The sequence below is a fragment of the Artemia sp. Qi Xiang Cuo genome, chromosome 17 (assembly GCF_049724085.1).
Source record: "Artemia sp. Qi Xiang Cuo chromosome 17, ASM4972408v1, whole genome shotgun sequence".
Lineage (NCBI taxonomy): Eukaryota > Metazoa > Arthropoda > Branchiopoda > Anostraca > Artemiidae > Artemia > Artemia sp. Qi Xiang Cuo.
Genome location: NC_142810.1, coordinates 55,971,648 through 55,988,086, shown reverse-complemented (window position 1 = coordinate 55,988,086; position 16,439 = coordinate 55,971,648). Strand labels below are relative to the sequence as shown.

Genomic DNA, 16,439 nt, shown 5'->3' with positions numbered 1-16,439 from the left:
TTTGTGCTTTTTTTGTGTAAAATCCTCCCAAAATTTTTTTTTAGTAAAACCCCCTCTGAAAAAAATCCTGGGTACAGCCTTGGGGCTATATCTGGGACCATCAGGGAGGGTAAGATGCACTGTCACAACTGAAACTATAATGCTATATTGTAAAATGGCATAAAATCTGAAGTCAAATGGTACTACTCTATGTTTTATGGTACTTCCTTCAGAAGACCCACTCTCATTCAGTGGTATCAAGACTGAATTAGTAGCCGATTCAAACAAATACCGAAGCACTCCTTGTCTAAAGCTAAGACTCAGCATGATTAATTTTCTAGCCTCTTCCTAGATGTTTAAAATTTTTTACGTACAGCCGTACATAAAACTAGTAAATAGCTTAAAAAATAGATGTCACTTTTGTGTTCACTTGCTGAAATTGTCAGGAAATTCCCAGGAGTATGAGCCACACTACGAATTATAAGAAATGCCGTGAACATTTTCAAAAGAAGAAATTTTTAATTCTTCCAGTAAACTACCTCATTTCGTAGCTCACGAATTGGTGTTTCATAATATTCCTTTTAAGCTTTAAATTAATTTTGTCACACATAAGCAATTTAGATTTCGGGTCATCGTCTGAGATAGGTGGAAAACAGACCTATCCACCAATTGTCAAATGTCAATGAAATAGCGCAAGAATAATCATAATTTACCGTGTTGTAAAATTTAAAATCAGTATTTGGCTACCTGCAATTCAATAATGTGACTACTTTTCTCCTGAAAATGACTAAATTTTAAAAAAAAAAACATTCAATTCAACTAAATCCAAATATCAGTTCAAATTTCGCAAGTACTTCCTAGCTATACTTATCAACGATTTTCTTGAAAATTTTGGCCACATCAAAAACTTGTGATATGCCTATTACTCAAGAAGCACAATTCCCCAATTAGCATTGCCACCATGTAAAAAAAAATCACTAGAATCTTGAGAAAACATGACCAAATCAGTGAAAAATTTACTTAATTTATAAAGGTGGCTACTTTTTTCCTGAAAACAGTAGGAAGGGAGTAGTTTTCAATTACCTTTACCGTTGGAAAAAGCCAATGGCATTTTTTTAATGAAGATAGGAGGTATTCTACATCAAATAACAGTTGAATATAAAAATGCCTAATTTAGAATATGACATTGTAGGATATGAACTGAATTATACTAGGAAAACGGCATTAAAGTAGAAGGCATTAAAGTATTAATTAAGGAGGTGTGAAATGGAGGCCATCGAAAAAATTTCCAGAGATCTGGAAGATGCAGCCAGACAGGATCATGGGCGCCCATAAGCTGAAGTCCAGGGGGGGCAAACTACGTCTAATAGCTACTTTTAATGCTATATAATAGAAAACACAGAACAAAAATATAAAAATAAGGCAGTAGCATTCAGCCAGGGGGGGGCAAGTGCCCCCCCAGCCCCCCCATATGGGCGCCCATGGACAGGATAAAAGTAAGATACTAAAAAGTGACAAGAAAATTGTTGAAGAAAGACAGGAGGAACATTTTGATAACATGAAAAAAATATAGGGAATGACATTGAAAAGAATTAAAAAAGTTTCTACAATTAGGAAGTGAGAGAATGTGTATTTTGTGAGAACAAGATCCAACCGGAAATAAAAGGATTGGAAAAAAGGCTTCAGGTACTGAAAATGTAGTAAATAATATGGTGAAATATGGTGATTGGAGAACAAGAGATAAATTACCGAAAATTATGAATATGGATTTTGAAAAAGCGGGACCACCTAGTGACTTATGAAAACTCCTAAAGAATATAATAAGAGTGACTGTAGAAATTTTAGTATCGTAATTATAAAATAGTATTATAATGTGGTATATATGATTTTCGAAACTTTTAAGCACTAAAGTATATTTAAAAAATTTTACTTAAATCTAATTATAAGAAAGGCGATAAGATTATATGTTTTATTTAAAGAGGCATTACTGCTACTAAACTTATTAGTAAAAGAAATGATTTATATAATGGCTTAAGAGAATAACGGTTTGACCGTAGAAACAGGAGAGGATATGTATACTAAAGTTTCATTATTAAATTAATGATTGAGAAGAATTTGAATCATCAGAATCCTCGGTTTATAGATAATTAAATATAGATAATATAGATAATTTAAATATATATACACACATACACACACATATATATATATATATATATATATATATATATATATATATATATATATATATATATATATATATATATATATATATATATATATATATATATATATATATATATATATATATATATATATATATATATATATATAAATATATATATATATATATATATATATATATATATATATATATATATATATATATATATATATATATATATATATATATATATATATATATATATATATATATATATATATATATATATATATATATATATATATATATATATATATATATATATATATATATATATATATATATATATATATATATATATATATATATATATATATATATATATATATATATATATAAATAAAGATTTTAAAAGATTTTAAAAGGGCTGTTTTTAAAAGATTAAAAAAAAAAAAATCTTTTTAGCTTTAATGATTGAATTTAATGTAAGTTTCTTTTATACTGTTTTTTATTCTCTTTGTTTGTTTTGCTGAGGACGGCCCTTGGATATAGCATCGAAATATTTATCTAAAGTTGCGTTCCACTGTCTTGTATAAAAATTTCCCTGTTGTTCTACTTATTGTTTATGATGGAAAGGCAGTGTGGTCTTCGTCGCTATTTAGGTCTACTTATGGGGAGCAGTTGACCTATGATATCTATTATTAGTTTAGACAAAAAACACGCTAATATTAACAATCAACAAAAATTTTTTGAATCTTGTAGAAATGAAAATCTTATTCCTAAGTCTTTAAAGTACCAAGGACACCTAAAATGAAAACTAATTCATTAAATTGGTCAAGTGCAAACTTACACAGCCATATACGTCTTAAATTAGTATGAAAAACCGATAATTCATTTTTTAAGGAGATAGATCGCCAGTGTATATAATGTATTCCAATACAAAAGTTCGTAGCCAATTTCAAAAATAAAGAACGTGTGCTGATAAACAGCAGAAAATGAGCAAAAATAGCAAAAACAATAAATCAGCATATAACCTTAGGAAGTGTTGCTTTCCTGATTGTTGCAGCAAAAGAGAATCAATCCCATTAGTTTGTATACCCAAAAAGGGGTTTGAAGAGTGGGCAAGATTGGTGAGTGAGCATTATGGTCCAGCCAAGAACAAACATGTGTCTCCCTTCTCTCTTTTGCCCAGACATAATCTTTGTGTTCTTCACTTTCGAAGTGAAGATTTTATGTTGGGACCCACTTCAAAAAAGGCTTTTTCAATGAAAAAGAACTCAAAGCCATGTTTCTTCGAAAGAGCAAGTGTGAATCTAGCTATTGTGGCTGGAATTTGTGGCCCTCCAGGACTTCTAAACTATGAAACAGTTTACAGGTAAATATTAACAGCTCAAGAAAAAGTGTCCAGACAATGTGATTTGCTTGAACATTTAACAGAATACAACTGCATAACTTGTAAATAATACTTTCCTATAGTTTTAATATTTGAAAAAAACCTATAGGCCCTAATCAAACATTAAATCAAGAGAAAATTTTGTTAATCAACTATGTGGCTAATAAGTAATTACAAGGCAGTTATTTGTGGTAAGATGTTGTATCAAAATAATCAAACAAGTCTTTAATGCCAAACTACTGTGTGGAGAGGGATTGAAGTAAGTTAACTGGCAGGGTAATATCAGTGTAGTATGATGCTTTCTGGCCTAAATATTTGAAAGATAAATAACATCTAAGCCTAGGTTGTTCTATGTAAGAGTTTAAATTAGGTTCTGAATAGTTTTCTGTACTTTAGAGTCCACTTAGGTCAATAAGTTCAAAAGTTCATAGCCAGCTGGGGAAGGCACCTTTTGGACAACCAGTATAGGTTATTCTTGCATATTGGCATCCCTTCAGCTAAAAATATAAATAGGTGATCAATGTTAAGCTTAATGTTCAAAAATTGGGGTTCTTTTTTTTTAGGGACAGTTATTTCCCAAATTCATTTACTTTTTAGCATTACTTTCCCCTTTAAAAAAAGCTTCCAATGTAGGCTACTTTCAAGCCACTAGGAAACAAAGGTAAATACTGTATGATGGTTGTTTTCTCCCTTACTTTGTGCTTTAATACTTCTAGACAGAGTGGATTACAGAATCTTAGGCTATTATTTCTCAAACCCTTTTATTTTTATCCTAATACTAGGAAAATAAGTAATATCCTATGAAATAGTCTGATCAAGTTAGATGACATTTCCTGTTTTAAGATCCATTTAAATCTTGTGGTAGATAGTTAAGTAATTGTTCATTAAAAACACAAATTCCTACCCTCTTTATGTGTTTGGTCTTTTGTTGACATTTCTTCATAACAATTAAAATTTTAGAGATTTAAATATGAAAGTTAAGTCACAAATCAGCAAAGCTTTTCCCCTGGTTGTTATGAGAGTTTCAAAGTAAAACAATCTCAGAAATCATCTTACTGTTTCTCAGCTATTCTTTATGGAATTTCAACAGTTCTCATTATTTTTGCAACCCAAACTTGAAAACCATTATACTACATCTAAATCTTAGATGTATATAGGTTTTGAAACAAGATTCGGCAGTATTTTTAGTAATTATTTATAATACTCTATTTATTGTTTTAGAACAAGAAATAATATTATTGGGTCTGAACTACATGAGATTCCAGGGACAGTGTCAACTTCCCAGTTGGCCTATGTTGATTCCTAATATTCAGATCAAGTTGCCATAGAGGTAACTGTGGAGGACTTGGAAACCATAAAAAAAATGCTGATGCAGTTAATGTAAGTAATAGATTTATTTGAAAACATAACGTAGGAAGAACCTATTCATGAATAACAAGTATTCTTGCCCTGGCTTCTCTTCAGAATGAAGTAAAATATATTAAAAAGTATACTATATTATGATGGCTATTGGCTATAGGGACTTATCAATCTGAAAAACAACCACAAGTTTATGTTTTTATCTTATGATCAAGTTAACAGATAGAAGTTATAATTATATAGGAGCCAAAAAAGAATAACCAGAACTAGAAAATTTGCATTGAAATCTCATTCAGTTGATATAACCAAACAGTTTGTGGTAACAAACTGTATAGTAAGAGCAACCTGGCTAAATAGTATCCAAAACTCTAAAAAACGGAACTTTGACACCAATAGATACATCAAAAGAATTTTATTTTTATGCTGATTTTAAATATTTAACTTTTGTCAAGTTTAGTCCTACCCATCAAAATTTACAAGCCTGAGAAAATTTCTCTTACTTTCGAAAACAGATGGAAACAACCCCTATATGAAAACCACACCATCAAAATGAAACCTTAATGAAAACCACACCATCAAATTCAGCATATCAGAGAACCTTACTTCAGAGGTTTCAAGCTCCTATCTTCAAAAATGTGGAATTTTTTATTTTTTGCCCGAACAAAGATCATGGATGTGTGTTTATTTTTTTGTTTTTCTTTTTCCCAGGGGTGATTGTATTGACCCAGTGATACTAGAATGTAGTGATAGGGCTCATTTGAACGTAGATTAAAAGTTTTAGTGCATTTTTTAATTAAAAATTTAATTTAATTAAATTAAAAACCTATTTAACTAAAAACTGCATTTTTTTTGCCAATCTTGATGAGTGCCAGCTATCCTAACCACTAGTATGCTTACCATTGTACCATTGAAGACTTATGAAAAATAAGACATAATAATAGATTTGCTTAAAAGTTATTATAATCCTTAATCAACAGTGCAATCCACAAACATGGGCGTAAGGAGGGGGGGCAGTTCCCCCCCCCCCTCTAGACCTTCAAATTTACATTAGATATGGGTGAAAAAGCATATGGTTTGGACAAAGCAGTTGATACTACTCCATCACACTATCGACTGCCCCCCCCCCTAGACAATATGCTACCTAAAGCTGCCTACATCCATGTCCACAATCATTTGATATAAGCTTAAATAAGAGTATATAAATCAATAGATAAGTGTTTTTTCCACTAAATTCATGTACAATTTAAGATTTTTTGGGAAACCTGGTTCTTTTTTCTGATAGAGGTTAAAATAAAACATTGTCAATGTTAGCTAGTCCAGAGGGGTGGTAGACCCCCACCTAGAAAAAAAATCTATTGCAGACCTATCTTGTATTTCTACTATCATACCATATTGAATTAACAAAACAGGCTCACTGATTGTTTCTGTGGGTCACTCCTTTGCTTTTTTTCTGCCATAGCTATAAAACAGTTTGCCAGTGTTTCTTGTGTCCATTAAAATAAACTAACTCCTCTACCCACTTCTTTTCGTTTTAGTGAATTGGGTACAACTTTAGCTTGTCTAGGAAATGAGAATATATTGTTTCTTTTAACATTATTTTGTTTGTAGCAGTTCACACCTTCTGGATCCGGGGAAAAGGTTTCAAAAACTTAATTTATTACAGGAAAACTTGGCCAATTCAAAGAGGAAGAGGAAACTTTTTTATCCAAAGCAAACAGGTTTTCGTGAACATAGCTATGCATTACCAGCTGGAAGTGGTTTCAAGCTATGTTGTCCACATTGTAAACATAATTTTGACCTAAGCACACAATCTACAAAAATTCTGAGATCCAAAAGTGGTTCAAAGCTCAAAAAGCTATCAAGCACACCCAAGAGACGGGTCCGAAGAATAACAGATAAAAAAAAATAATGAAAGATGTGATGTCAATCTTACTCAGTTAGTTCCAATGCGAAGAAGAAATCTTGCATCTATCTTTGTTTCTGATTCTGATGAATCTAATACAGTTTCTCCTGTAAAGTCGAGAAAAAAAAATACTGTTCTTGGAGATTTAATTGATATAGTTGAAGCTGCTCCTTCCTCAGATGTGTCTCCACTATTTTCTTCCCCAAGACATCATTTAGACAGTAGACCAAAGACCTCAGATTTATCTTCACTTTTTTCTTCACCAACTCATCAACTAGACAGAATACCAATAAAATCTTCAAAGTTTGTATTGAGTCAGAAAGATGAACCATCCTGTTCTCTTGTCAACCCAAATACAAAGCAACATTCATCCAGCACACCATTGCAGCAAAAACAATCTGAGACAGACTGGGTAAATACTGGAACAGAAACGGATGTTCTAGACACAACGTAAGTTTTTTTTTTATATCATGTCTATTCAAGTTACACAACTTGTCCTGACAGTCAGTAGACCATTCTGTTTATAACATTGCATGGAACTATACTTTAGACCCAGCTTATGCTCCTTGGATGTAGTTGCTTTGTACATTTATCCCCCCCCCCAGGATACATTGTAACTGATAACTAGCTTATCCAAACACCAGGATTAATAAAACTATAAAGGATGGCTACTCATATAGAATCATGTCCCAATGAGGGTGGAAAAAGAAACAGTTTTCAAAGTGTTTATAATATCATCACTGTGATGGTCCGTCAGCTTTCAGCAATCAAACAAACCCTTTGGAGCTAATTGGAGTCCAAAATGTGTTCTTATTTTCTGTGCTTTATTTTCACTGTTCTGCTGTTGCATTTAATGGCTACCTAAGTGTACTAGATTGAGATTAGAAAAATAACCATACCAGTGAATTCCCTCATCCTTGTCATCTCTATCACTTACTGTAGGGATCCCTTATTCACATTAGTATATATGTTTTAGTTTCATTATAAATTGTTATTATTTCTGGAATTTAAACTATTTTTTAAGTGGTAACTCAACCTTAATGTATGAGCTATTATCCATTATTCAATGAAAGGTTGAATTTCTTTCCTTTATTGTATTTTATCCTTTGATATATGGATATTATCTTTTAAATCTGGACTTGTAATAGATCCTTTTTTTAGTAAAAATTGTTATTTCATGATTCATTTCTTTTTAGGGTAGAAAATGAAGCCTCCGAAGAAAGTAGATGCAAGTTTGCCCTTGTAGAGTTATCTGTGCTGTTTCGTGTCCTTTCAATTGTTTGCCAAAAATGTAAAGACGCACCAGCCACTGTTTCTAGCTGGAGGAGCATTGGCACAGTTACATATGTATCCCTACTGTGTGGGAAGAAATGCGGCTTAGTGTAAGTAAAGTCAAAATATCTTTTTGTAATCCCCCTTCATATTTCTTTCTCCCCCTTTTTTTTCTCCTGAGAACTGCAGACAAATAATTCAAGTTATCCTCTCATTATTTTTTTTTATTGTAGGACATGGAAAAGTCAAAACGAAATTTCTTCAACTAGACTTTTCAGAGGAGATGTTCTCTTATCTACCGCTATTCTTACTTCTGGTAGCAGTCCAGCCAAAGCAGTGAGGATGCTTGACCTATGGGGTGTTCCAGCTTACAATGTTCGCACGAATTTTCGGCATCAGAAGTCATTTTTACTCACTGGGGTCTATAACTGCTGGAAACAAAAACAAGGGGATATTTTGAAGGACGTTCTGCAAACTGGGCGCGTGAAGCTTGCTTCGGATGGACGATGTGATTCTCCTGGCCATAACGCGATGTTTTGTCTAGTATCCTTCATGGATACAAGGACCAAGAAGATAATTGGTATCAATTTAGCTCAGGTATGAAGATTATTTGTACTATACATCAGAAATATTATTATAGTTGTTGAAAAAAAATATATATCTTACACAATATAGAAACAAATGAAGTTCTGTATAGCATTAGTTCCTGAGCAGACTCAATGGTAATTTTGCTTAGATTTATTTACTTGTGTTTGGTATCTCCGCAAATATTAATTAATGATCTTTAGAGTTTTTTTTAGTCTTTGAACACTGTATAGGTTCTGGTAACGTAATTTTTTTTATAGTAATCTGTCCTGCCTCTATGGTACCAATAACTTGTACCCATCTGGAGTATAATTCCCAAACTCATTGTATAACCTCCAAAATTCTGTATATTCTTGTTACAACTTGACTCAGGTACCTTTTAGTTTATGAATTCTTTTGTCATAATAGATACTCTAATATAAATTATAACAGTTATAATTGTTTCCACTGTTCCTGATAATTAGACGCCTTTTTCATTCCATTTAACTTACTTTGCCATTCTTTGTTTGCAGAAATCTGCTTCTCAGCATTCCAATTCCCTCAAAAAGTATGCTTTTCGACTAGGTCTTCTGGAGCTCATTAATGAAGGCCTTGAGATTGCAGAAGTCACAACTGACAATCATCTTGGAATTGGGAAATTAATGAGGGAGGACAATGTCTTCAAAAACATACCTCATACTTTGGATTCATGGCATGTTGCCAAAAATTTAAACAAAAAATTGACTAGACTTGGACAGACCAAAGGCTTTGATCTCATTGCATTGTGGAAAAGGTGAGGTATAACAGATTTTACGTTAAAGCACATTTATTATGATCTTGATTGTATTAAAGCATCAGAAGATGAAACAGAGAGGGACCCAGCCCTTTGATTTTACAGGCTGCTGGTCCACACAAGCTTGGTCAGAAGCCCATTTTTTTTTTACTAAATAACTACCTCTTTGAGTGTCACTTCTTACAAGCTATCTGATAACATCTTGCAAATCCAAATTTTTTGTTTAAATGAAGTTGCCTTTTTCAATGCTGCTTTTAAAATTTTTTTAAATGCTGAAATGTTGTGGGATTTTTAGTGACTATTTACGATTGGTTATGAATGTCCAAATATATAGCATTAGTAGGGTATGGGTCTTATAGTATGACCTAATGTACCCCCTTTTCCTTAAAAGAGAGTCAAAAATATCTAAATCTATGTAAAGCTTATCATAATTATGTTGCTCATAGAATTATTTGGATTTATTCACAGAAGCATTGTCAACCATCTCTACTGGTCAGCTGCAACAAGCAGTTCTCCTGAGGAGATTGTTGAAAAGTATCAATCTATCATTAACCATGTGACAGACATTCACGAACATTTCGATCACGTAATCTTCAAAAATTGTGCACACGGCGAAGATATGGCCCGGTATTACTATATTCAGCCAGGGTCTGAAGCAGAAATACAATTGGAGAAGATCATCTGTGCACCAAGGATGATGAATACGGTTCGACGTTTGTCACTATCCGGTTCAACTACATCGGAACTAGAAGCTTTCCACAGCAATTTAAACTTATTTGCTTCGAAGGATTTGAATCTTGAATATCCAGCAATGTTATGCAGGTAATGGTTATTCCAGTAGTATCAATATTTTTTTTACGATTAGTGTTTACCTTGTAAATGTACTGCTTTGTATCTCCCCCCCTAGTAGATCCAACCAAGTCTAGCACATCACTGCTACCAGATAGTTGTAGCATCATCTAGCTAGTTCTGGATCATGAACAGTAAAGTGTAAAATAAAGCACACTAATTTCTTTTCAAAAATGTTAGAAAACTTTAAAGGAACTACCAAATATAGTTGATCATAGAGGATGTATTGTTTGCACTATCATTCTTGGCAAGATTACTAACTGTTATTATGCTCAAACATTGCATATCAGCATGCAAAACATGCTCATACTTTGAATTTTTATTCGGTTTTTATTTTTTAGAGCTTACATCACTGTTCTTCACCACAACGAGAATACCAATAAGCCTATTAGGAAAAATAAGGATGGTTCAGTCATTTATAGAAAAAAATGGGTGAAATTTGCAAAGGACGAAGCTCGAGCATATCCAGTCAAAGAAGATCCCACTTATAGTAGGTGAAATTTTTGACCATCTTATGTTGATTAAGGTTAAAAAGAAAATAAATGTAAGACCTTGTACCAAGAATAGAAAACCAGCCTGGGGCTATGTTTGTGCCTGGAAACTGTGATGACCTAAATTATACTTCTGTCCGTGTAATTTACAATTCTTCATGCAATATCACAATTTTCCTTGTTTTGTGCTCTGCTGTCTGCTTGTAGTTTTATTCCAATTAATTTTCTTTGGTATTCTTATACGTTTAGTTTTATTTTCAATCATTTTTCAGGTTATGCAGCTGAAGTGGAAGAGTCTATTTTGGAAGTTGTAAAGCATCAAAAAGATACTGAACTGCCATTTGAGGTCCCTGAAGGCATTGTCCTTCCACAACTGGACGTCAATGACCTTGTCCAAAAGCACCAGTCACGGTTCAGAAGAAATAATAATTAAAGAGCTGTAAATTTCGCAAGTTGTCCATTCTGCAAACATTTTTCTCCTTGCTGCGTCTTTATTGACTTTGTTGAGTGTTTATTACTCATCGAGTTTTTGTCTTCCTTGAATATGTGAGGACCATCTTAAGTATAGACAGTGCCATGAATAAAGGAACTGTTATAAGTGTGATGATTTTTGGATCAGTACAAGTGTTTTTTACAAGTATTTTCTTATCTGTGATTAATGGATTTGACATTTCTTTTGACTGAATTAATGGACTTGTAAGCGGTGATTAAATGCTGGATTTATCAACAAAACTGCAAAAGCCCACATTTATCAACTTAACTACAACAGAATGGATTCATCTAGATCTACCTACTTCTCCTATCCCTAGAACCAAAGGTCTTTTTCAAGGCCAACAAAACTTGAAAAGTGAATACTCATTGTGAATAATCAGAATATTTTCCTTTTCAGTTTTTTTTTTGGTTAAATACCGAAATTTTTGTCCAACTTGCAAAGGTAACAGATATATATATATATATATATATATATATATATATATATATATATATATATATATATATATATATATATATATATATATATATATATATATATATATATATATATATATATATATATATATATATATATATATATATATATATATATATATATATATATATATATATATATATATATATATATATATATATATATATATATATATATATATATATATATATATATATATATATATATATATATATATATATATATATATATATATATATATATATATATATATATATATATATATATATATATATATATATATATATATATATATATATATATATATTATTTATGAAAAAAATATTCTAGTGATTAACTTTAAAATGCATGAAAGATTTTGTTGTTACATCAATTGTATTAAGTAAAGAGGCACTTACAAAATGACTTCTATGCATGAAAAACACTCATCAATTAATTAAATACTTATAAACACAAAGAAATCAATTAAAGAAACATTTATAAAAACAACTTCTATGCATCAAGGAACCCAGTATAGAGGCCACTTGACTCAGGGAATCTCTCTCTAATCATCATGTAAACACAGGATGGAAGGGGAACTCTGATCCTTTCTCCAAGATAAGTATATACAGTCCTGACAAATTGCCTGTAGGCAATGTACCTCATCCGTCTAAAAAAAGAGAAAAAGGAAATACAACTACTCTTTCACAAATCTAAAAATCCATTACTAGTAGGGGTTTATTTACTAGTAGCAATTACTCCATGTGTTCCTGACTTTTTCAAGTTGTAAGGAGGCCTTATTTTTGTGTAAATTTAGTAACTCAATTTCAGTAAAAGTTATAATCCCCTTTGCTGGAATCCCAACTTGCCAGTTGATTTTTCAAAGGTTTGAGCCTTAAAGATGGTTTGAGATAACCCTCGGATCCTTTCTGATTAATTAAGAGATACGTGATCTAATTAAAATAGATCAGATGATAGAAAAGGGCTGAGATCACCCTTGTAAATAACTCATGATTTTGTTAGAATGTATCCTATTTGGTTGTTGGTCTCATAGTTTTATCTGTATATTTCGTTTTAGTAAGGCTGGGTCTGTCTAAATAAAGGATAAAATTTATTAAAGAATAAAATAATCTAAGAGTAATTAAATTTAAGAACTCCAATGACCTTCCCAAAAACATAAAATTTGTGGAATAAGCTTTGATATAAATAAGCTTTGAATAAGCTTTGATGCCTAAGGTTTAGGTGAAAAAAAAACCTAAAACAAGGATTAAAAGCTATACGAGCTTTTTTGTGTCCCCTATTTCAATCTAGTGTCTCTTGGAACTTAAGCTTGGTGTTCATAGTAGATATGACACCCAGAAATTGGAATTTCCTGGACTAAATTTTTGCATACCCCCCTACTTGAATCCTTCTAACGTTATACAGAAGTCTGTATCCAAGAGGAGAACCCTATATTTTACTTGTCCTTTCCCAGCTGTAAATACAAATGGTGGTCTTGATGTTATACAGAGAGACTAAGAAAAAAGGAGTACTATTGAGCAGACAGAGAGTTTAAGATCTTTCCAGTTGAGGGAAATTCAATCCAGGAACTTTTCCTAATCAAGTTTAAGATTTGCCTGAGATTCAAGGAACACTGATCCTTCTATAAGAAATAATTGTAAAATACCTTGCTTTGGGTTACTGAGAAATTTGTAAACAATTGATATGGTTATTCCGAGTTTTGCCCACTTTCAAACCCCTTTGATTTACCTTCTTGAAGTACCTTAACTAGTCAAATAAAACTCCAAATAAATTTGGTGCTTCCAATTTTAACCAAATTAGCAAGGTTTACCTAATTTGATAATTTAGATCTAAAGACTCTATAACACAATAGACCCAAGCCTTAACTAATTAGCCAAGTGTAATTTATTCAGCTATAATTTCAGTAGCTCTAAACCTAAGATAATCCCTTTTTTTGGTGAATGACATGTGGACAATAGAAGACTGACGGACAAACAAACTATATAAGAATATTCAACTCTGAAGAGAGCCATTGGAAGGTTTACATAATTAGAATTACAACGTTTCTTATCTTTTATTAACTTTACTAATAAAATTTAGTTGTCACAGAATATTGAGTACCAATTTGAACTACTGCCTCAGTTTAACATGCTACCAATTGACTGATTGTTCCTTTAAGAACTCTGGGTAGCAAGATTTACAAATATAATTTAAAACATTTAGAAGGAACGTTTAGAGGGATAGGTTTACCCAGAGCCTGCTTAGAGCAACAATCAGGCTGAGTTTCTAGTCCTAAAAATAGGGCAATCTCAAAATTTTACAGGTGCAATGGAAGGGGAGGATTTTATATAGAAAACGTTCTAGCCCATAAGAAAAATTCTCTACCTGGAGATCTAGAAATAGAAAACTTTTAAAGTTGTAAAAAACAGACAAAAGACTCTCAGAGATAGTTTGTGCTCAGTTGTAAATAACAGGTGATATTCTGTCACTTAGAAACAATACCTTAGTTTCTCTTGGGTTACTAACAACAATAACCAACTACGCTTGAATAATGGGGGTTACTAACTTTGCTTGAATAACACTTATTTACTTACTGGTTTTCATTGTATGTAAGTGAAGCATTATACTGGGTCTTGTACTGCCAATATGCAGTCCTAAGAACCCATGGCTCTAATCAATTTAGGTGGAAAGCAGAGTGATGTGTGATGCACAGAGGGATGCAAGGTGTGGTTGATGGTGCATCTGGATCCTTGTAGCTCTCTAGGAAGCCTTTTACTCTTTGTTGTTCTTGACACCAGACTTTTTCTGTATTTACTGGCCAGACTTTGCATTAGAGACATGAACACATACAAGAGAACTAATTGTAGTTCAGGCAACTTGGTGGTCAAATGTCAATCCTAAAACCAAGTCAACCTACCTGAGAATTTATGTGGCCAGGAAAATTAGACTTAGGATGCTTCTTCCTCAGTAAGTTCAGTAGATGTAGTCTGTTATGAGTCAACCCAAAAAATATTAAGTCATCTCTATTGTAATTCAAGTAGACTTTCCAAGTAGGCATGTCCACCTAGAGTCTAAGTCAGTTTGACCAAGTTTTAGGATTGACATGACCACTAAGTCACCAGGACTTGCAGTCCTCACTCAGGCAACCCAATTTGTTAGCCAAGACAGTTACATTAATCCAAAAATAAATAAAAACAGGCTTACCAACAAGTCAATGCTAGCAAACAAGATACCCAAGCCTAAATATGCCCACCTGTCAGTTGAGTTAAATTATGTTAGGACCAATTTTATAAGCTCAGACAGTTACACTAACACAGAATTAATTGAAAATTGGTTGACTGAAAAGTTGCCTGGACTTGTGTGCAAACAAGTGGCATAGGGTCCACCCGCCTAAAGTCTTAGACAGGCAACCCAGTTTATAAGCTCAGACAGTTACACTAACACAAAATTCATTCAAAATTGGTTGACTCAACAAGTTGCCTCGATTTCAGGTGAACAAGTGACATAAGGTCTGCCTGCCTATAGTCTCAGGCAAGGGCAGCTGAGTTTTAGGATTAACATATGAACATCAAATTGCCTGGACTCACAGGCAAACCATCAACCATAATAATAATAGATTGGATTTTCAGAATTTATATCCTATAGGCCTTCTAAAAATTATGGATATTTACTATTATAAAGGATGTCACGCTGTTATACTAAAGCAATGCAAGAAAAAAAGGTACTGTTCTAATATCTGGGGAACATGCAAGAAGTGAAGTTTGGTTAATGGTAAAAAAATAAAACAAAATAGGATAAAAATATAATAGTGTAGAAACAAATTTTGGCTGTATATTTGCATATTAGGGGGGTGGTGGTAAAGCATAGCACATAATAAATACATAACCTAAACTAACCTAGGTACCTTTTTTCCTCCTAAACCCCCAAAAAACAAAAGCTTACATATAGTTCCTGGACTGAGAACCCCCTTGCTTATAGAGCATAAGATAGGAAACTACTGGGCATTAGTATCTGATCTTTGCTTTTCTCAAGTTGCATTCTTTCATGTTGCCCAGATATTAGAACAGTACCAAAAAAAATTTAATGGAAGAAAAACAGAAATTACATTAAGAACAAACTTAGAGAGCCATGGCTTCTCTGAATGACAAATGTTGATAAAACAAGGCAATACTATTAGATCATTATCTGTCATTGTAATTATGTAATATATATAGACTATATGTGTATTATGAATCATATACAATATATCATTTTATTGTCGGTACTTACCAATGAACACTGTTTATTCTAATTCAGCATTAGGCCACATAATTTTGGGGTGCCAATTTGGTGAGGGGGGGGGGGGAGCAGTTGCCTCAGTTAGACTTTGAAAATACCTTCTTATTTCTATTTTGCTACTTTTTATTTTATCATGGCTAACTGGTTATTTTTGCCCCATGTACATTTTAAGAATTGGAATCAGTGACATAATTACTAGATACAAATCAGCAGCACAACTGGGTTATATTTTGTTTAGTGAGGAGTCTGAATAAAAGACTTTTACTTAGTTACTTCATAATAAATAAATTATTATAGTTAATTGACTTTGAAATTGATACTATGATCCTATAATTTACTCCCCCCCTAATATGGAAGCATATAGCCTAAGTCAGCTTGAATGATTAGTCAGCAACAAATGAACTATTTTTCTACCAAGCAAGTTATTTAAAGGAGCAAATTTTTG

The 16,439-nt window shown here is 32.3% G+C and overlaps 2 protein-coding genes and 1 long non-coding RNA gene across 4 annotated transcripts; 2 read left to right on the top strand and 1 right to left on the bottom strand.

Moving 5' to 3' along the window:
- Positions 1 to 3,138: 3,138 nt before the first annotated feature.
- LOC148942384 (uncharacterized) lies at positions 3,139 to 4,891 on the top strand. Its single transcript, XM_089103308.1, has 2 exons — positions 3,139 to 3,518; positions 4,758 to 4,891. The coding sequence occupies exons 1-2, from the start codon at positions 3,139 to 3,141 to the stop codon at positions 4,840 to 4,842; spliced, it is 465 nt and encodes a 154-aa protein (XP_088959434.1). The 3' UTR covers positions 4,843 to 4,891.
- A 1,920-nt stretch (positions 4,892 to 6,811) lies between these two features.
- LOC148942383 (uncharacterized) lies at positions 6,812 to 11,551 on the top strand. Of its 2 annotated transcripts, XM_089103020.1 has the most exons (5): positions 8,018 to 8,180; positions 9,168 to 9,427; positions 9,896 to 10,249; positions 10,618 to 10,766; positions 11,040 to 11,551. In XM_089103020.1, exons 1-5 carry the CDS (start codon positions 8,169 to 8,171, stop codon positions 11,198 to 11,200), a joined length of 936 nt encoding a protein of 311 aa, XP_088959146.1. In that variant the 5' UTR covers positions 8,018 to 8,168; the 3' UTR covers positions 11,201 to 11,551. The 2 variants fall into 2 exon arrangements, with proteins under 2 accessions (XP_088959145.1, XP_088959146.1); XM_089103019.1 differs by lacking the exons at positions 9,168 to 9,427; positions 9,896 to 10,249; positions 10,618 to 10,766; positions 11,040 to 11,551 and adding exons at positions 6,812 to 7,248; positions 8,304 to 8,861 and having other exon boundaries at positions 7,995 to 8,180.
- A 542-nt stretch (positions 11,552 to 12,093) lies between these two features.
- Positions 12,094 to 14,797, bottom strand: LOC148942382 (uncharacterized). The gene is made up of 2 exons (XR_016143144.1): positions 14,311 to 14,797; positions 12,094 to 12,386 (listed from the first exon to the last, which is right to left on the bottom strand). It is a non-coding gene; the product is annotated as an uncharacterized LOC148942382 (long non-coding RNA).
- Between the last annotated feature and the right edge of the window lie 1,642 nt (positions 14,798 to 16,439).

Coding starts and splice junctions, on each gene's coding strand:
- LOC148942383 (XM_089103019.1), top strand. CDS start 6,842: ATGCGAAGAAGAAATCTTGCATCTATCTTTGTTTCTGATTCTGATGAA. Junction 7,249..7,994: donor ACGGATGTTCTAGACACAAC/GTAAGTTTTTTT, acceptor ATTTCTTTTTAG/GGTAGAAAATGAAGCCTCCG. Junction 8,181..8,303: donor GGGAAGAAATGCGGCTTAGT/GTAAGTAAAGTC, acceptor TTTTTATTGTAG/GACATGGAAAAGTCAAAACG.
- LOC148942384 (XM_089103308.1), top strand. CDS start 3,139: ATGAGCAAAAATAGCAAAAACAATAAATCAGCATATAACCTTAGGAAG. Junction 3,519..4,757: donor AACTATGAAACAGTTTACAG/GTAAATATTAAC, acceptor TTATTGTTTTAG/AACAAGAAATAATATTATTG.